Consider the following 21,104-nt stretch of genomic DNA (forward strand, 5'->3'; position numbering starts at 1 on the left):
TGTGTGTGTGTGGGGGGGGTGGTGAGGTGTGTGTGTGTGTGGGTGAGGTTTGTGTGTGGGTGAGGTTTGTGTGTGTGTGTGTGTGTGTGTGTGTGAGGTTTGTGTGTGGGGGTGGGTGGTGTGTGTGTGTGTGTGTGTGTGTGTGTGTGTGTGAGGTTGGTGTGTGTGTGTGTGTGGGGGGGTGGAGAGGTGTGTGTGCGTGTGTTCACTCACAACATCAATTTCTTTCCCAAGAAGCTATTATTAAGAAAACAGCCGGAAGGAATCTTTATTTCAGAATATCACTGAGTGGGTCAGGTCACAGTTACTGAGGTAAGCGGGCTGGGGGAGGTGGGAAGACATGTACCAGGGCTCAGGGACTGTGCGGAGTGACTGGTCACACCTAACCGGAGTCACAACCTGCCCGATAGAAAAGGGAGAAAGTAACAAGGTAAATAAAGCTTCAACCCACTAAACCTGCCTCCCACAGAGACACCCAGAGGAACGAACACACACACACACACACACACACACACACACACAGAGGCACCCAGAGGTGCACACACAAACAGACATGCATACACAGACAGGGCTGTGCACACATATCCATGGGCACGGCCATGTAAACAATACTGGACAAAGAGAATGCTTTTAATTGAAGAATGGAAGATACCTTCATATACCGTGGCAGTCTGTACCGAGGATAGACTGCATCCATTGATCGGAAAGACCTGTTCTCACTGCGAGTGTTAATGTGTAAACTTGCAGCAGGCAGGAATGCTGTGGTCATCTTTATAATGTCAAAGCTGGATTCATTTCAGCAATGATTCAGTTTTTTCTCTTTAAACCATAAACCCTTCCAGGAACATTGAAAAAATAAGACACCATTCCAGGCGAGAGGAGCACTGCTGTCTCTCTCTCTCTGTCTCTGGAGCTATGCCAGCACGACCCACTGGATTGGGATTCAGCACCCGCTCCACACAGCTTTCCCAGAGCAGCTTACCATTGCCAGACTGGCACTGCCAGCATGTCCTGGCCCATGTCCTAGGGCAGGAGATGGCAGTGCACCAGCAGCTGGCCAGCTCTGAGGATCTTGCCCATTGCTTGGGACCAGGAAAAATTAGCTTTAAAACTCCACTGTTGTTGTCCACCTGCAATAGCCGAGGACGGGAACACTGGGTACAGGGGGCTGGCAGTCAGACTGTGGCTGTGGTAGAGGGCATGGCTAAGGTACATTGTCAAAACAATACTGAACTTCCAAACAACCTGTACCTTTAACCATTCAAATTATTTGAATCAGACTGGCACACTGAGACAGAATGGTATACCTTTTACCCAAATCTCTACTTCCCTGCCTCAGTGGTTAGCATTGCTGTTTCACAGTGCCAGGGACCAGGTTCAATTCCTAGCTTGAGTCACCGTCAGTGTGGAGTTTGCACATTCTCCCCATGTCTGCATGGGTTTCCTCCGGGTGCTCCAGTTTTCTCCCACAGTCCAAAGATATGCGGGTTAGGTAGAATGGCCATGCTAAATTTTCCCTTAGGTTAGATAGATTGGTAAATGTGTGAGGTTACAGAGATAGGGTGAGGAGAGGACCTGGGTATGATATTGGGTGGGATTTTACTGCTTCGCTCATCCCAAAACCGTAAAATCCTGCTCAAGGTCACTGGATCTTTCCTCTGTCCGCTCCTCGCACATTCCGATTCCCGTGGGAAGCAGGGAAGTAAAATTCCAGCCACTCTGTTAGAATTGGTGCAGACTTGATGGGCCAAATGGCCTCTTCTGCACTGAAGGGATTCTATGGTTCTCTGTTCCCGCCTTAATATTTTAGACAGGAAGTCTCACCCTGTGGCCATTGCTGTTAGGAAGAGGTTGGATCCATTTATCCCAGTTGGGCCTGTTCTGCTACTCAACCAGATCCTGGCTGGTGATCTCGTCCCTCTTGTTCTCTGATGCTGTTTATCTGTCGCAGCCCAAGATTCAGATATTTGGCTGAGAAACCCTCCCCCCGCCCCACTCCCCCACCCAACACCAATTACCCATTTGGTAACATCACAAAGCCTGGTGTACTGCCCTCCGCCCCTGGTCAGAGTTATTCAGCCCCTCACGGTTGTTCCCACTGTAACACTGCAGTTGGTGAAGTTGCAGACTTCTGTTCTTTGCCCTACTGTGTGAAATCGTGATGCGTGGCCCCAGATACATCCAGCTGGAGGTGCTGCTTTCCACCGAGTGAAGCAGCTAGAGGTTCGAGTGCGGCCTAGCTCGAGGCCTTTCATTCCAGAAATAAAACACCAGAGGGTAACATCGGAAACCTCACTCAGCAACGCGACACGGTTTCACAAATTGCACCTGAATGAACTGTAGGTTGTTGCAAAAGTTTGTGCAAACCCAACTCTCTGAAATCTCCTGATTTTGAACTTGAACTGGTTACCTTGGAAACATTGAGGTGAGGGAGTGAAGAGGAAGAGACCAGATCAGCAAAATACTGTCGCATTCTTAAAGAGTGTGTTTGGGAATTGTGTTTTTATATAATATTTAGCACAAGTACATTGCCAACTGAGGCCATTTTTGTACAATGCCAAAAGGAGCTTTGGCCTGGATTAGTTCCAGCGATGATTCCAGTTATTGAGAAACATCCTTGGAGAAATAAGACAGCAGTTCCAGTCAGTGTCCCTGGGCTCTCTCCACTGCCTGAGGCTGGACCGAGGGACAGCCTGGACTCTCGGCTCGATTGTCTTTAAACACAGGAGGGCGGGCGAAGCTGGTTCATTTCTTTCTCTCCCGTCCTGTCCTCCCCTTCCTTCACGTGTATTCTGTCTTTCTGATGTAAGTGGCGGGGACATATCCCTGCCTGCCGTTAGCCTCTGCCAGCCACCATTCCCGGTTCCCGTTCATGTCTTGGAATCGCAGGATTCGCACGCGCTGGTTGTTGACAATGGAGAGTTCATTCGGACAGCGGGCTCGAAAATCATAGACAGCATAGTAAACCTGGAGAGAGAGAGAGAGACAGCACAGTGAACCATAGACAGCACAGTGAACCATAGACAGCACAGTGAACCATAGACAGCACAGTGAACCATAGACAGCACAGTGAACCATAGACAGCACAGTGAACCTGGAGAGGTAGAGAGTAAGAACATAAGAACATAAGAAATAGGAGCAGGAGTAGGCCATCTGGCCCTTCGAGCCTGCCCCGCCATTCAATAAGATCATGGCTGATCTGTCGTGGCTCAGTTCCACTTTCCCGCCCTCTCCCCATAACCCTTAATCCCCTCTCTTACCAAAAACCCATCAACCCGCTTCTTAAAAATATTTAGCGAGGTAGCCTCCACCACTTCAACGGGCAGAGAATTCCAGAGATTCACCACCCTTTGAGTGAAGAAGTTCCTCCTCAACTCCGTTCTAAACCGCCTCCCCTTTATCTTGAGGCTGTGCCCCCTAGTCCTACTGTCTTTTTTGAGCAGGAAGAGTCTCTCCACCTCTATCCTATCCATCCCATTCATCATCTTATACGTCTCAATGAGATCTCCCCTCATTCTTCTAAACTCTAATGAGTACAAGCCTAGTTTATTCAGCCTCTCCTCATAGCTCAACCCCCTCAACTCCGGTATCAGCCTAGTAAACCTCCTCTGCACTCCCTCCAAGGCCAAAATATCCTTGCGCAGGTGCGGCGCCCAAAACTGCACACAGTACTCCAGCTGCGGCCTCACCAATGCCCTATACAGCTGCAGCAAGACCTCCCTACTTTTATATTCAATCCCCCTCGCTATGAAGGCCAGCATCCCATTCGCCTTCCTGACCACCTGCTGCACCTGCAGGCTGGGTTTTTGCGACTCATGCACAAGGACCCCGAGGTCCCTCTGCACCGTCGCCTGCTGCAGTTTTTCGCCACATAAGTAATAATCCTTCCTACCATTATTCCTACCAAAGTGGACCACCTCACACTTGCCAACATTAAATTCCATTTTCCATTTCCTGGCCCATTCGCCCAGCCTATCTAGATCCTTCTGCAGACTCTCCACACCCTCCGCACAATTTGCCTTTCCCCCAATCTTGGTGTCATCAGCAAATTTCGACACCCTGCACTCGGTTCCCTCCTCCAGATCATCTATATAAATGGTAAATAGCTGAGGCCCCAGCACCGACCCCTGGGGCACTCCATTAGTCACCATCCTCCAATCCGAATAGAACCCATTGACCCCCACTCTCTGCCTCCTATTTGACAACCAATCCTCTATCCACGCTAACACCCTACCCCCAACTCCATGTCCCCTGACCTTCTGCAATAACCTCTTGTGAGGTACCTTGTCAAACGCCTTCTGAAAATCCAGAAAGACCACATCCACCGGCTCTCCTCTATCCACCGCCCTAGACACATCCTCATAGAACTCCAGTAAATGAGATAGTGAGTAAGTGAGATAATGTAATAGAGAGCGCGAGAGAGAGACAGTGTAATAAAGTGATAGAGAGAGAGGGATGGAGAGAGAGATGGGGATGGAGAGATGGAGAGAGAGAGAGAGAGAGAGATGGAGAGAGATGGAGAGAGAGAGGGACACCAAAGAGAAAAATAAATCAGGTCTTTGCCAGAATTCAAGCTGTGCTTTAGCTTCTGATTTCTAATTGAAACACTCACTCCATCCCAACACGTTAGCCAGGACTGACTTTAAACCAGGGCCCTGAACTGGGCTCCGCTCACACCAGGTGCCTCGAGCATGGCTGAGGGAGTGTGGCACTGTCAGAGATGGACCAGAATCTCTGTCATATGTTTCAGGAGCTCAGGATGTGTGAAACTGGTCACTACAGCAAATACAGCCTTATAGATAGCAGAGTCCAGCAGACAGCCAGAACAGAATGACAAAGTGACCGGATTTAGACATGGGATTGGTTAGAGGCAGCTTCGAGAGCAGAGGGGAGACCTGAAACTGTCCACTCGCTCTGAGGGGAGACACTAAAGATTGTTACTTTGAACATGAGCAGGGAAGCCCTTCCCAGCTTTCTGGCCAATACTTATCCCTCAATCACTGAACCAGAGCACTGCTGTGTATGGGATCCTGCTGTGCAATATTGTGCTGCTGAGTTTCCGACATGACAACAGCGATTCAACAAGCACGGCACTGGCTGCAAGGCACGTTGGGAATTCCTGAATTTGTGGATGGCGCCTACAGGAATGGGAATCTCCTCTCATACAGGCCTCCAAACATCTTCCCCTCGCCCACTCCCCCTCATCACCGCACAGTGAGAAGGTGGGAAACTTTTCCGATTATTTCTCGCTCTCACAGGATGAGGATTTTATTTCAACAGGACGTGGGTGTCACCGGCTAGACCAACATTTATTGTCCATCCTTTGACAAGGTGCTGGTGAGCTGCCTTCCTGAACCGCTGTGGTGTAGGTACACTCACAGTGCTGTTAGGGAGGGAGCTCCAGGATTTTGACCCAGCGACAGTGAAGGAACGGCTGATATGTTTCCAAGTCAGGATGGTGAGTGGCTTGGAGGGGAACTTGCAGTTGCCGGTGTCCCCATGCATCTGCTGCCCTTGTCCTTCTAGATGGCAGTGGTTGTGGTTTTGGAAGGAGCTTTCTAAGGGTCTTTAGTGAATTGCTGCAGTGCATCTTGTAGGTAGAACACACTGCTGCTACTGAGCGTCAGTGGTGGAGTGAGTGGATCCTGAGGGTGGTGGATGGGATGAGGTTTAAGGGATTAGTAGGGAACTCTCTCGGAGCTGTGTTCCTCTTACCTGATGACCGGGATCATACTCATTGCTTTCCAGATATCCCTCTTGCGATGACGCTCTGCGCAGCCCTCGCCTACATTCCCGGGATTTCCGCGGTAGGGAATATTCCATCTGTTTGGAGCGTTTTGGATGCACGGTTAAGTAGGAATCTTTTACAGGTGAGCGGTGAGATGTGAGCAACTGAGAGCTGGTTGCTGGTGCTGGGTCATAGGTGTTGGCTTGTTGCACCAAAACGGGCGGGCGTGATGCGGAGTCATCAACCAGGTATGGCCGCGGTGGTGACGCAGTCTGCCGCGGTGGTGACGCGGCCTGCTGTGGTGGCGAGGGTTCCGGTGCGTTCCATCGCTGTGGCGCTTTTGGGGGAGGAGCAGCCACCGACTCCGTGGAAACGTGCGCCTGTGGAGAGGCGGAGAATGTTGCCATGCCACTGGAGTGATTGACCGCCACGACTGAGCTGCTATTCTGCCTCGAGATGACCGGAGAGGAACCTCCGTAACCCGATTCATTGGAGGAATGGCTCTCCACTGAGATGTCCGAATGACTCCGGCGCGGGTTATAGGGCTTCAGGAAGGAACTGTACACAAAACCCTTCATCACTGATGGAAGACAAGACAAGGCTGTTAACACTTTGTAACAGGACTTTCCCAACTCCACCTCTTCTGCTCCCTCCACACATCCCTCAGTCTCCCTTTCACCACTTCCCGGATTCCCACTCATTCCGGGCACAGACACCACCAGGAATCAGCCCAGACTCAGTGGGCAGCATTCATAAACCCACCAGTCAGAATGTCACATCCCCAATCCACAACACCTCTGGATTACTAGCCCAGTGACGATCCCACCGCGCCACTGCCTCCGCGATAAAACTACATTCCCCACACAAGGTTCGGGAGGTTCAAAAGAAAGGAGAGGGTTAGGGAGGGAATTCCCGAGCTTGGATCTTTCCAGCTGAAATCCCAGCAGCCAATGAAGGAGAGAAGGAACTGAGGGATGGACACGAGGCCGGAGGAGTTTCCTGACAGGTCTGGCTCATCCTGGACAAGCTACACACACGCCTCTGTGTCAGAACAGGTGCCTTTTGGTGGAGTAGTGGATGAGTGGAGGGCTCTTGTAGGCTGCAAAGAGACATTGATAGGATACAGAGCTGGGCAGAAAAGTGGCAGATGGAGTTTAATCCCGATAAGTGCGAGGTGATTCATTTTGGTAGGACAAACTTGAATGTGGATTACAGGGTCGCTGGCAGGGTTCTGAGGAATGTGGAGGAACAGAGAGATCTTGGGGTTCATATCCACAGATCTCTGAAGGTTTCCACTCCAGTGGATAGAGCCGTGAAGAAGGTTTATAGTGTGTTAGTGTTTATTAACAGGGGGTTTGCGTTTAAGAGCCACGGGGTTATGCTGCAACTGTATCGGACCTTGGTGAGACCACATTTGGAATATTGTGTACAGTTCTGGTCACCTCACTATAAGAAGGAAGCATTGGAGAGAGTGCAGAGGAGATTTACCAGGATGCTGCCTGGTTTGGAGGGTAGGTCTTATGAGGAAAGGTTGAGGGAGCTGGGGCTTTTCTCTTTAGAGCAGAGGAGGATGAGAAGCAACTTAATAGAGGTTTATAAGATAATGAGGGGGATAGATAGAGTGGACGTCCAGGGACTATTTCCTTGGGTGGATGTAGCTGTTACTAGGGGGCATAACTATAAGGTTCATGGTGGGAGATATAGGAGGGATGTCCGAGGTAGATTCTTTACTCAGAGAGTGGTTGGGGTGTGGAATGCACTGCCTGCTGTGATAGTGGAGTCGGACACTTCAGGAACTTTCAAGCGGTTATTGGATAGGCACATGGAGCACTCCAGAATGACAGGGAGTGGGATAGACTGATCTTGGGTTCGGACATAGCTCGACACAACATCGAGGGCCGAAGGGCCTGTACTGTTCTATGGTGTATTATGAGGCAGAGTGCGCCAACAATCGATCTGCTCTTACCCCCGTTGTCCACTAGCCACCGGTTATGGCTGCCCATGGGATCTTGCTGTTTAATCACTCCGACCAGGTCTCCTTCCAGCAGGGAGACGTCCAGCTGTTGGGCAGCGTTGAAGTTGCGGTCGGTCTGGTACAGTTTATCCGGTTCATACTTTGCCAGCAGCGCGGCTCGCTGTTCGTCTGTCTGTAACGCGGCAATTGGCTGTCACCGACAGAGAGACGTGGAAGGTTAGACCGAGGAACCGGAACGTGCTGAACACGGCATCGCTTAGTAAACAGGAGCCCGTCTGCCCTGTGGGATCTGTCCCACCATCCAAGCTGTATCTTAACTCAAATCGACCCTAATTACCCTCTCCGCTAATCTCAGTTTGGAAATTTTTAGATCCACAACCCCAGCTTCTCAACTTATTTAGATCCGAGAGTTCCACATTGCTACTCCCCCGTGTCAGGAAATGCTTCCTCCGATCAGCTCCGACACACCCTGCTCTCATTTCACAGTTATAGCCCCTTTGATTTAGACTCCACGCCCCCCCCACCAGAAGAGATCAGTTTCTCACTATCGACACTGGAAAATTCTTCTTTTAAATCATTTTACACTCTCCGATTAGATTTACATCAATCTTCTATACTCAGGTGTGATTTTTTTTCCATGGACTGACCTTGTTTTGACCTATCATTCTTGTGAATCTGCGCTCTTACACCAACCCCCCCACCCCCCCATTCCCTGACCCGCCCAAGTTCAGTCTGAGGTGCGGTGCCCAGAACTGAACCCAGTCACTGCAGACGAGCCCCGACCAGAGGTCTGTGTAACAGGGGCAGAATCTCAGAATTCTTGCAGTGCGGAAAGAGGCCATCCAGCCCATCGCATCTGTATCAACTCTCTGAAAGAGTCCCACCCAATCCCTCCTCTCCACCCTTTCCCTGTAACCCCCCCCCCTGTATTTACCACGGTTAATCCACTGCACATCTTTGGACACTAAGGGGCAGTTCAGCACCACCTAACCCGCACATCTTTGGACAATTTTATGTCCTTCCAACCCACATGTGAGAATGGCCAACATTCCATTAGATTTTCTGATTTTTTTTGGACCCACTAGGATTTAATGATTTCCCTATCTGACTCTCTCTCTCTGTGCTGCCACTATTTCCAGTTTCTTACCCTTTAGATATTTGAGAATAAAACGACTCAAACGATAAAACCATTTGCAAATGCCTCCAAATTAATGGGGTTTTATCCAGGTCACCGGATCTGAGTGGAATGTTACCAACACAAACATAAAATGGTGCTAAAATTCATAAACTCTAATCCTGCAAATTCATTTCCATGAGCCCCAAATACTGCCAGTATCTGGGACAGAGCTGGAAAAATCACTCAGACCTGGTACAGAGTTCCTGGAAGGGGAAATATCTGCATTTATACAGGTATTTATAACTGGTCTGGTTCAGATCAACAATGAATATTTCTCACACCCACCTGGCGAAATCGATCGGTTCTCTAGTTGGATCAGACTTGACATTCAGGCCAATGAATTGAGGGCAGAGTATAAAGATGGCCAATGGTAAAGATTAAATTCATCAAAGATCCTTAAACAGCTCCTTCCAAACCCTCGATTACTTCCATCTAGAAGGACAAGGGCAGCAGATACATGGGAACACCATCGCCTGCAAGTTCCCCTCCAAGCCACTCACCGTCCTGACTTGGAAATATAATCGGCCGTTCCATCACTGTCGCTGGGTCAAAATCCTGGAATCCCCTCCCTAACGGCATTGTGAATCAATCCACAGCACATGGACCGCAGCGATTCAAGGCGGCAGCTCACTACCACCTTCTCAAGGGCAACTGGGGATGGGCAATAAATGCTGGCCAACCAGTGATGCCCATGTCCCACAAACGAATGAAAGGAGGGCTTGACAGGTTAGATATTGGGAACTTGTTTCCCCTGGTTGGAGGGTGCAGAGGTACTTACAGGGCCTAGTCTGAGGGCATGGGGTACGGCTGTTAGAATTGAGAAGAAATCTTTAGCTTGGAAGGCTGTGAATCTTTGGAATTTGGGCAGTAGCTACGGCTCAGTGGGCGGAACCCTTGCCTCAGAGTCACAAAGGTTCAGAGTCCAATTCCCACTCCAGGGCTCGAGGACAGAAATCAAGGCCCACACTCTCGGTGCAGTACTGAGAGAGTGCAGCACTGTCAGCTGTGCTGTCTTTCAGATGAGTTGTTAAACTGATGCCTGCTTGGGCAGATATAAAAGATCTTATGGCACTATTCTGAAGAATAAGAGGGGAGGCATCTGGACCAATATTTATCCCTCGACATTATAAAAACGTCACAGCTCTGTGGGATCTTGCTGTGCGCATATTGGTGCCACGTTACCCACAAGGTTTTAAAAGTATTTTATTGGCTCTAAAGCATTTTCACATGTCTGATTGTTGCGAAAAGCTTAAGATAGACACCAGGTCTTCTCTTCATTCCCTTTACCCCAGGGACTGTGAAGGTTCCAACAGTTTTCTCAAGTTCAGACTGATAGATTTTCCCGGAACTAAGAGAATGAAGGGGTTTGGGAATGAGGTACAGCTAAGGACGGTGGTCAACCATCACCTTACTGCGTGATAGAACAAGCTCAATGGGCTGAATGGTCTACTCCTGCTCCTTATGCAGCCTACTGCAGAGCTATCTGGAACAAACTGAGAGGATGTTTAAAATACGTAACATAAATATGTAAAATAAAAACACCAAGCTCACCATTGACGACATGTGAAAGCGCGAGGACTGTCGTTCTGTGGTCTTGCGATCAAATGGTTTTCTGGAGGAAGGGAGTGTGTCTGGGCAGAAGCTGAAGACTTGGAGTAACTGCAGAGCTTTGAGATGTTGTTCCTGGAACAAGGCCACAATACTGGTGTCCTTATTCACCACGGCAATCAACTGTGGCAGAGAAACCTCCCATCGGTCAGTGTACAACAGACTCAAACAGTAGCAGACACTGCACACGTTCCAAACTGACACAGCACTGTCACATCATCATATATCCCACATCAGTATTAACCACTCAAAATCACAGAGTAACCTTCCCTCGACACGGTGGCACAGTGATTAGCACTGCTGCCTCACAACGCCAGGGATCTGGGTTCAATTCTGGCCTCCGGTCACTGTCCGTGCGGAGTCTGCACATTCTCCCCACGTCTGCACGGGTTTCCTCCGGATGCTCTGGTTTCCTCCCACTCTCCAAATACGTGTAGGTTAGCTGGATTAGCCATGGTAAATGTACAGGGTTACAGGGAAAGGGCGGGGGACTAGGTAAGATGCTCTTTTGGAGAGTTTCTGCAGACTTGATGAGCCAAATAGTTCCCTTTTGCACTGTAGAGATTCTACAACTCTATCCCCATCAAACACTCCCAGGACAGGTACAGCACGGGGTTAGATAAAGGAATAAAGCTCCCTCTACACTGTCCCCCCATCAAACACTCCCAGGACAGGTACAGCACGGGGTTAGATACAGAGTAAAGCTCCCTCTACACCTGCGCAAAGATATTTTGGCCTTGGAGGGAGTGCAGAGGAGGTTTACTAGGCTGATACCGGAGTTGAGGGGGTTGAGCTATGAGGAGAGGCTGAATAAACTAGGCTTGTACTCGTTAGAGTTTAGAAGAATGAGGGGAGATCTCATTGAGACGTATAAGATGATGAATGGGATGGATAGGATAGAGGTGGAGAGACTCTTCCCGCTCAAAAAAGACAGTAGGACTAGGGGGCACAGCCTCAAGATAAAGGGGGGGTGGTTTAGAACGGAGTTGAGGAGGAACTTCTTCACTCAAAGGGTGGTGAATCTCTGGAATTCTCTGCCCGTTGAAGTGGTGGAGGCTGCCTCGCTAAATATTTTTAAGAAGCGGGTTGATGGGTTTTTGATAAGAGAGGGGATTAAGGGTTATGGGGAGAGGGCGGGAAAGTGGAACTGAGCCACGACAGATCAGCCATGATCTTATTGAATGGCGGGGCAGGCTCGAAGGGCCAGATGGCCTACTCCTGCTCCTATTTCTTATGTTCTTATGTTCTTACACTGTCCCCATCAAACACTCCCAGGACAGGTACAGCACGGGGTTAGATATAGGGTAAAGCTGCCTCTACACTGTCCCCCATCAAACAGTCCCAGGACAGATACAGCACGGGGTTAGATATAGGGTAAAGCTGCCTCTACACTGTCCCCCATCAAACACTCCCAGGACAGGTACAGCACAGTGTTAGGTACACAGCAAAATAAAACTTGCGGAAGGTGTGGAGAGACTTATCCAGGGACGTGGGGCAATTGTGTCGGGAGACTGGAGAAGCTGCCTTGTTCTCCATAGGGCAAAGGTTAAAGGTTGTTTTGATTGCAGTGTTTTCAAATCCATTTCTAAGCAGATACAGAACAGAAACAAAGGCTCAGTCTATCAACATCTCTGTTACGCTTCCAGTTATCAGTGAACATGTCTAGGTTGCGAGAGGAGATGGTGAATAGTTGGTGAATACACGGGTCACCGAGGGGCATGTCCCGCCAATTTGCTTTCCCGCCCCGTATCCCCAATCAGTTTCCCGCCACTCCATCAATTCCTCAGCCATGTCTATAATCCACCCTTCACCAGCAGTTCTGGTGTTGGCTCACAGGATCAGAACACTCACTCTGTTCCTCTCTGCACACAGACTCACTCAGCATTTCTCCACTTTCTGTCTCCATTTCCGACCTGCGGGATTTTGCTTGTGTGTTTGGTTTTATAATTCCCGAGTTTTCCTCTCCCAAAAATCAGCAAACATTTTTCCAATCGGAAGGAATGGTTCTGGAATCGAGAGAGCTTTGGGAGTTTATTCATTGGGGGATCTGCAATATTCTCAGCCACTTCTTTTAAACCCCTGGATTGGAGGTTCCTGGGGTTTTGTCACTGTGTAACACCATTAATCTCCGCATTACTGTTACTTTGCTAACATTAACTTTGGGGAGACTCTCTCCCTGATTCAGTGTTCCCTTCCTTGGGGCATGCTGATCTCTTCCTCCACTGTAAGGCATTATTCTGATATTTCCCTATTTTTATTGTTACTATTAACAATTTCAAAAGGGCCCACATTCATAGGTCATAGAATCTCTCCAATGCAGAAGTAGGCCATTCAGCCCATCGAGTCTGCACCGACCGCAATCCCACCCAGGCCCTACATATTTTACCCACTAATCCCTCTAACCTAAGCATCCCAGTACACTAAGGGGCAATTTTTAGCACGGCCAATCAACCTAACTCGCACATCTTTGGACTGTGGGAGGAAACCAGAGCACCCGGAGGAAACCCACACAGACACGGGGAGAATGTGCAAATTCCACACAGACAGTGACCCCGAGCCGGGAATCGAACCCAGGTCCCTGGAGCTGTGAAGCAGCAGTGCTAACCACTGTGCTACCATGCCGCCCTTATCCTTGCTACCCAAATATTTACCCTGCTAATCCCCTCACCTACAGATCTTGAACACAAAGGGGCAATTTAGCATGGCAAATCCATCTAACCTGCGCATTTTTGTATTGTGGGAGGAAACCAGAGCACCTGGGGGAAACCCACGCAGACACGGGGAGAACGTGTAAACTCCACACAGTGATCCGAGGCCAGAATTGAACCCGGGTTCTGTGAGGCAGCAGTGCCAACATGCTCCTGACCACTGTTTCTTGTAACATACGATGATCTTAGGGACATTATCGAGCTGAAATATTTCTCTCTCCACAGATGCTGCCAGACCTGCTGAGTTTATGCAGCATTTTCTATTTTTATTTCTAATCTGATGTACCACTTGTTGGTTCTGGGACATTTCGTGGCAGGAAACTAGCCTGGACATGCTCCAAAAACTCACTGGGCGGGGATTTCCTGCCTCGTTCAACCCAAAATCGTAAAATCCCGCCAGATCTTTCCATGGTCTGCCCCTCGCCCACCCCGATTCCTGTGACGGGCGGGATGGTAAAATTTACCCCACTGCTTTTCTAAGGAATAGTCTATCTTCTTGTTCCAGTTAATGTGAAGGTTCAAATCCCCCATCAATGACTCTGCCCTTGTTATCTGTTTGTCTGATGTCTGCATTTATACAATCTACCACCACCAGCCTTTCATTATAATGGTATCCACACAGGATGTTCTGTGGTGGTAGACCTGGCTGGGTGCTGCGGTCCCAGGCCTCCCCCCCTCTATTTACCTGTGTCAGTGGTTGAAGTTCCTTCAGCGTCAGCCCCACAAACTCCTGGTGGGCCTCGGCGAAACCCCGCATACAGTTGATGAAGAGTTCCTCGGCGCTCTTGTGAAACTTTGGCAGTTCGTCAAGGAGTTGGGCGTTGAGAGCCTCGTAGTTGTTCTTGGCCGCCTGCAGTTCATCCAGGGTCCTCTTATCCTTCAGTTTCTCAGCCCTCTCCTTGCAGTTGTGGTAATCCAGCAGCTTGTCGAAACGTTTGATGATCAGTTTGTGGGGCCCAGGGCACATCCCCAGCAGCTGGTTGAGGGGAGCGATAACCAGCGTCTCTGTCCGCTCTTTCTGCGGGGAAAACAGTGAGGGGGAAAAAGTTCTCAATCTTCTCAAATCACTCCAGGGCCTCAACCCATCTCCAGCCCCGCAGCCCTCCACGCTGCTCTGGTCCTTTCTCCAGCTGAAATCGCTCCAACCTGGCAGCCAGGGTCCCAAGCTCTGGAATTCCCTCCCGAAACCTCTCCACCACTCTCTCCCCTCCTTCAGTTTGTTCAAAGTTTAAAGTTTATTTCTTAGTGTCACAAGTAGGCTTACATTAACACTGCAATGAAGTTGCCACACCCCGGCGCCTGTTCTTGGTACACTGAGGGAGAACTTAGCGTGGCCATTGCACCCTAACCAGGGCCTCTTTCAGACTGTGGGAGCCATAAGATGGACTGGGGTGGGACACAGTCAGAAGTCTCACAACACCAGGTTAAAGTCCAACAGGTTGATTCGGAATCACGAGCCTTCGGAGCGCTGCTCCTTCATCAGGTGAGTGATGCAGCGCTCCGAAAGCTCGTGACCCCAAATAAGCCTGTTGGAATTTAACCTGGTGTTGAGAGACGTTGGACTGTGGGAGGAAACCGGAGCACCCGGAGGAAACCCACACAGGCACAGGGAGAATGTGCAAACTCCACACAGTGACCCGAAGCCGGAATCGAACCCGGGTACCTGAGCTGAATTAGGCCACTCAGCCCATCGAGTCTGCTCTGCCAATCAACCATGGCCGGTAACCACTGTGCTGCCAGTGATGCTGTCTCTTTGCCAAGCTTTTGATGACCTGCCCTAATATCTCCTTGTGTGTCTGATATCCCTTCTTGGGATGTTTGATGGTGGTAAACGTGCTCTGTAAGTGTCACTGGCTGGAACGACAGTGTGAATGCTGATCTGATGTGTGAAGTAAGTGGTGCAGACGGGAGAGGTCTCAGGGCAGGTCCTCAGTCTGTACTGACCTCGAGAGGACCAGGAATTGGTGTCCAGGGTCAGGGACAGGAATGTTTATCACCACCTTCACCCAGCGACAGTGTCCCTCAGACTGGAGCTGAACATTTAGCTGGGACACTCACGGTGCAGTGTGAGGAAGAATGGGCTGAACGGCTCGAGTCCAGCATCCTAAGATAATCGATAATGGGGGGAAGAGTGAAGAAAGCAACAACTGGCCACTCACTCCTGAGGCACAGGGCCCTCCTCCATGAGGGAACTTACTAGGGGGGGGAAATTTACAAAATTCCACATTCTGTAAGCGACTGAGACTCAGGAGAATTGTACAGCAGAAAGAGGATGCCATTCAGCCCATCCTGTCTATGCTAGCTCATTGAAAGAGCAATCCAATCAGGGCCACTCTCCCTGCTCCTTCCCCAGATTCCCGCAGCTTTCTCCTTTACAAAATGTCTCTGCAATTTGCTCTCTGGAAAGTTATTGAATCTGCTTCCACCGCTCTCTCAGACAGCACCTTCCAGATCACAATAACTCGCTGCGTTAAAATAAACGTCTCTCTCCCTGTCCTGCCAATGTTGTGAAACCTGTGACTCTCGTTATTTACACATTAAAAGCTGACTGTAACGGAACACCTTGGAAATCACTCACGAAGTTGGTGAAGAGTTGGTCACTGATGAGTCGATGTGCTCGCTGGAAACTCTCCAGGTCGGGATGGTTCTTTTCTCCGTACATGTCCAGGATGCTCATTGCCACCAGCACCTTCACCGAGACCGATTCCTACCGCAGGAGACAAACACACTCAGTTCCCGGTCCCAGCTGGCTGCACAGATCTCAATCCTACCACACAGCACGCTGCTGTCTGCCCAGGGGACAGGGACTCCAGGCTGGGTGTCTCTACCCCACTCTCCATCCCCACCACAGCTCCCCGAGCTCCGACCTCTCACTGGATTATAACCCCAGGCTCCATCTGTCCCAGAATATCTCCCCCTCCGCGGGACATTCCCCATCCGTTAGTGTCCGATGCTGAGTGTCAGCCTCAGGCTATTCGACTGTGGAGGGGCTAAATGCATCCACACTCAAACTCATCCCAGCCTGTCCCACATTAGCCCCATCCATCCCCTAAACTCTTCCCCATGGTCCCTGTCTGTCTCCTAACTCCTCCCCATAATCCCCATCCATTCCCTAAACCTCTCCTCTATGAAGCCCGTCTCTCCCCTAAGCTCCTCTCCATTTATCCCCGTCCGTCACCTAAACCCCTCCCTTATAGTCCCCGTCCGTCACCTAAACCCCTCCCTTATAGTCCCCGTCCGTCACCTAAACCCCTCCCTTATAGTCCCCGTCCGTCACCTAAACCCCTCCCTTATAGTCCCCGTCCGTCACCTAAACCCCTCCCTTATAGTCCCCGTCCGTCACCTAAACCCCTCCCTTATAGTCCCCGTCCGTCACCTAAACCCCTCCCTTATAGTCCCCGTCCGTCACCTAAACCCCTCCCTTATAATCCCCGTCCGTCACCTAAACCCCTCCCTTATAATCCCCGTCCGTCACCTAAACCCCTCCCTTATAATCCCCGTCCGTCACCTAAACTCCTCCCCAACACTCTCCCAGTCAGTTACCATCCACCCAACCACAAGTACTTGTGGGGAGTGTGTGTCCTCCCCCCAGGACACTGAGGCTAACGGTACCCGAGCCGCTGAGCGACTGGGCTGCAGCCCTGTGTCGGTGAGAAAGTGTGACATTGACTCACCCGTACGTGCTGCAAATACAGGGACAGATCTCGGATGAAGGATTTAATCAGCCGCTCCTGTACCCGAAACCTCCTTTCTGCCTCCTCAAAAGCCTCATCCTTGATCTGAAAGAGAGGAGATTCTTCAATCCTGAATCCAGGGAGAGTATTTTCGAAATGGTGAGGAACAGGAAGCTGACAAGAAGCCAGAGATTTCTGTACCTGAGCCCACAGCTCATTGCTAATACAGAAACCTTGTCTCTTCTAAACTTCCTTTGAAGTTTAACAGCTGAAATGACAAGTTGCTACCTATCTCCTAATGCAAATTTTAAACCCAGTCTATTTGCATGTAAACCCAACCTCACTATAGCCTCTCTTTATAAACGATGTGCCTGGCATTTTATCGTTTCATCTCCCAGCCAAGCTGTCTCTATTAACCTACCCCCAGTTCAATTAATCTTGGGCATAAGATTTACAGAATACACAATACCACAATATTCCCAAAAATATATTTTAAAACAATCCATCGCCACATCTGGGCCTTGTGCTTGAGGATTATCCTTCAAGCAGGAGCAGCGTAGGTTGACCAGAACGAGCTGCTGAATGGTGCGACGCATATACACATACACACACACGCACACATATATATACACACACACACACACACATATACACAGACTCTAACAGGGTGACACTTTCTCCAGGACTATCTTCCAAACACCAGCTAACAGATCTGTTTAATACAAAATGTGCAGCTCTCGGTTACAGTGGAGGAGACGACAAGAGAGTCAGGCTCTCAGCCAGGGATATCAAAGTAAGAATTTTAATACCGGGTGTGAGTTTCCGAGTTAGATCCAGTAGAACTTGGCAGTAACAGTTCTCCCTCCTTCCCTCCATCTAGCCCTTCCCCATTCCCTCCATCCCCCATCTCTATCTAACCTCCCTCCTCCTCCTCCTCTCTACCACTCCAATCCCTCAATTCCCCCCATCTCCGCCTATCCTCACTCCCTCTAACCCCCTGCCCACAATCTCTTACCTGGAGAGCGAAGCCTGTCAGGTGCTTGAGGTGGCTGCTAACCCTGTTGGATTTCTTGATGATGGAGTGCATGCTGAGTTTGGAGATCTTGTCTATCAGAGAGTCTTCATCTCCTTTGCGATACTTCAGAACTGCACAGAGACACAAAGTCAAACCAAAAGCAACAACTTGCCTTGAGAGCGATGTGAGGAGATCCCAGAAACTATTGGAAAGGGAGCGGGAGAGCTCGCCCTCACACAATGCTTGGTTCTCAGTGACCATCTCTGAAAACAATAAAGGGTGATCTAGTCATGATCACATTGTGGGATCTTGCTACGTGCAAATTGGTTGTCACATTCCCTACAGTGACTACACTTTGATAACACCTCATTGACACTTTGGGGTGTCCTAAACTCTTAAAGATGTCATAGAAATTCTGGCCAAATGGGCCACCTATGATGGCGATTTACAAAGCATGCTGGGACAATTGGCCAAGTACAGAAACAGACAGGCTGCAGCTCAGATGACCGAATATAAGGGCAGGCGATGGCCAAGTGGTATTACCGCTAGACTATTAATCCAGAAACTCTGGGGACCCGGGTTCGAATCCTGCCACGACTGTTGGTGGAATTTGAATTCAATAAAAAAAAAATCTGGGATTAAGAATCTACCGATGACCATGAAAACATTGTCGATTGTCAAAAAAAACCCATCTGGTTCACTAATGTCCTTCAGGGAAGGAAATCTGCCCCCTTACCCGGTCTGGCCTACATGTGACTTCAGAGCCACAGCAATGTGATTGGCTCTCAACTGCCCCCCCATGGGCAAGTAGGGATGGGCAATAAATGTTGGCCCAGCCAGTGGCACCCATATCTCACTTTAATAAAAAAAGTATCCCCATTAATAAAAAACATACACAGGATTTAGGCCATTCCAAAGACAATGGACACTCTCTGGTCAAATAGAGTTGTTTATCAGACACAGGGATGCCTTAACTCTTACTGGGGGGGTGGGGATGTGACCTACCTGCCTCAGCACCTACAGGCATGGCCATTGGGGACACACCCAGAGATTGGTGTGGCAGCACCTGATTGGACTTTATCATTGAAGGTGATCAAGTCCTGATTGATTGATTGGTAATGGCCAAAAAGGGTGTGAAACCCATGAGGGATAAAAGATGCTGTACCACGGGAAGATCGATCTCTCGCACTCTCACAAACAACAACTACCAGCATGAGGAGAGCCACCACACCAACGATGGGGGGGGGAAGACCAGAGTCAGGGCCTCAGACCAGACTAAAGGACCAGACTACGCTGAGGGTTACAGAGACCAAGACACGGATAAAGGCCAATATCTGCCTGGGAACTTGCCAGTCCTGCAAAAAGTGAAGGCAAGGTCTGGTATTGAACTTGAACTTCAGGATTCTGTGAAATAACTTAATATTGATCGTGTGGGTGATTAATACTTCTGTTTGTGAATAAATATTACTGCAATAACAAGAAGACAACTCACAATTCTTTGTCCATCGTATTAGGGTTAAAAACAGATTGTGCGGCAGGCACAACACAAGTTATTTCAAGTATTTCTTTTTACCAAATCATCCCAAAATCCTTCCTGGGAGTGTTTATCAGACAAAACCTGTCCCCACGCGACAGCAGGAAGTATTCGGGTTGGTGACCGGCAGCTCCTTAGGACTGATAGAGAGACAGAGAGAGGGAGAGGGAGAGAAACACGGAGGAAGAAACACCGAGTCTCACCCAGGTCCTTCCGCCGCTTGTACTCATTGATGTTAACGTTGAGATCCTTCACCGCGAGAACCGCCTCACCCAATGGCTTCTTGTCACGGTGCGATTCTGGGGTTGTGTTCAGCAGCTCCATCAGTAACAGCGGGTACCTCATCACCCGCTGTACTGGCTTAATGAGGAACGAGCCCAGGTTAATGTAGTTCGTTTTGCCCCTGGTTCACAAAGAGAGAAGTGTTAGAAATTATTATTAAACCAAAGTTAGTTTACGGCTGGAAGATGGTTTTCAATTCTGGGCACGGCACTTTCGGAAGGATGTGAAGCTTTTGGAGAGAGCAGGGAGGAGATTTATGAGAATGGTTCCGTGGATGAGGGACCAGGAGAGACTGGAGAAGTTGGGAATATTCTCCTTAGAGAGGAGAAAGTCAAGGTGAGATTTAACTGCATGGAAAGCTGCTTTGATAGATATCCAAGGAGGAAGTGTTTCCAGGGGCAGGAGGGTCACAGATCGAGGAGGGGGTGGTGAGGAGAATAAGTTTTTTGACAATGTGAGTTGTTGTGGTCGGGAAGGTGCTGTCTGAAAGGGCAGTGGGAGCAGATTCAATTGGAACTTTCAAAACAAAAAAGGGAATTGGAAAAGTTTGGAAGTAAACCACTGGCCGGGTGAATGGGCAGGGAAGGTGGGATTAATAGGACACACCTTCCAAAGATAGGCATAGACACAACGGGCCAAATGGCCACTATCCGGGTTATGAGATTCCCTCAGAGGTCTCTGGCATTTATAATCTTCCATGAGATTTCCCCTTTACACTGCCACAACTCTGTCACATTACTGTGTTCACATCAGCACGAATATAAACACTGCCCAGTATCAGAGACAGTCATGTAAGGGTTGCAATAACTCCGTGTCCCTTCACCAGGTTCACTTTGTTTATAAGCTCTATTCCATTTCTAAGGGTGTTTCAGGTACAGAGTCAGAATCTGGAGTGCCAGCAGCCCTGACACTCCTCAATATAGATACATACAGCTGAGACACTCTGATTGGACAGGTAATCATTGCCTCAAATCAGGGAGCTCATACTCAGAGGCCACCTCATGAGCGTCACTGGGGACATGACCAGAGTGTACGTCACACAAAACAAGTGAGATAGAATGGACTGTGGGAGCAGGAAGGGGTCCTGATGTTTGGAATCACTTCCGGGAAATGGGATACCTGGAATCACCCCAGCCTAACAATAACAGTACAGTACAGGCACCTTTACTCCGTATCTAACCCCGTGCTGTACCTGTCCTGGGAGTGTTTGATGGGGGGACAGTGTAGAGGGAGCTTTACTGTGTATCTAACCCCGTGCTGTACCTGTCCTGGGGGTGTTTGATGGGGACAGTGTAGAGGGAGCTTTACTCTGTATCTAACCTCGTGCTGTACCTGTCCTGGGAGTGTTTGATGGGGACAGCGTAGAGGGAGCTTTACTCTGTATCTAACCCCGTGCTGTACCT

The 21,104-nt window shown here is 49.4% G+C and overlaps 1 protein-coding gene across 4 annotated transcripts in view; it reads right to left on the reverse strand.

Moving 5' to 3' along the window:
• Positions 1 to 2,398: 2,398 nt before the first annotated feature.
• The window catches only part of dnmbp (dynamin binding protein), a 110,419-nt gene continuing 91,713 nt past the window's right edge, over positions 2,399 to 21,104 (reverse strand). For 3 of the 4 annotated variants that reach the window (XM_080205967.1, XM_080205966.1, XM_080205968.1), the window contains 9 exons: positions 19,623 to 19,822; positions 17,886 to 18,016; positions 16,871 to 16,975; positions 15,775 to 15,903; positions 13,882 to 14,214; positions 10,432 to 10,611; positions 7,695 to 7,893; positions 5,716 to 6,308; positions 2,409 to 2,967 (listed from right to left, as the gene is read on the reverse strand). In XM_080205967.1, coding sequence (XP_080062093.1) covers positions 2,782 to 2,967; positions 5,716 to 6,308; positions 7,695 to 7,893; positions 10,432 to 10,611; positions 13,882 to 14,214; positions 15,775 to 15,903; positions 16,871 to 16,975; positions 17,886 to 18,016; positions 19,623 to 19,822 — 2,056 coding nt within the window. In that variant the 3' untranslated portion in view covers positions 2,409 to 2,781. Of the gene's footprint in view, positions 2,968 to 5,715; positions 6,309 to 7,694; positions 7,894 to 10,431; positions 10,612 to 13,881; positions 14,215 to 15,774; positions 15,904 to 16,870; positions 16,976 to 17,885; positions 18,017 to 19,622; positions 19,823 to 21,104 lie in introns of all 4 variants that reach the window. The other variant, XM_080205965.1, reaches the window with a different exon arrangement.

Source organism: Carcharhinus amblyrhynchos, chromosome 17 (genome assembly GCF_965287045.1).
Source record: "Carcharhinus amblyrhynchos chromosome 17, sCarAmb.v2.hapA, whole genome shotgun sequence".
NCBI lineage: Eukaryota > Metazoa > Chordata > Chondrichthyes > Carcharhiniformes > Carcharhinidae > Carcharhinus > Carcharhinus amblyrhynchos.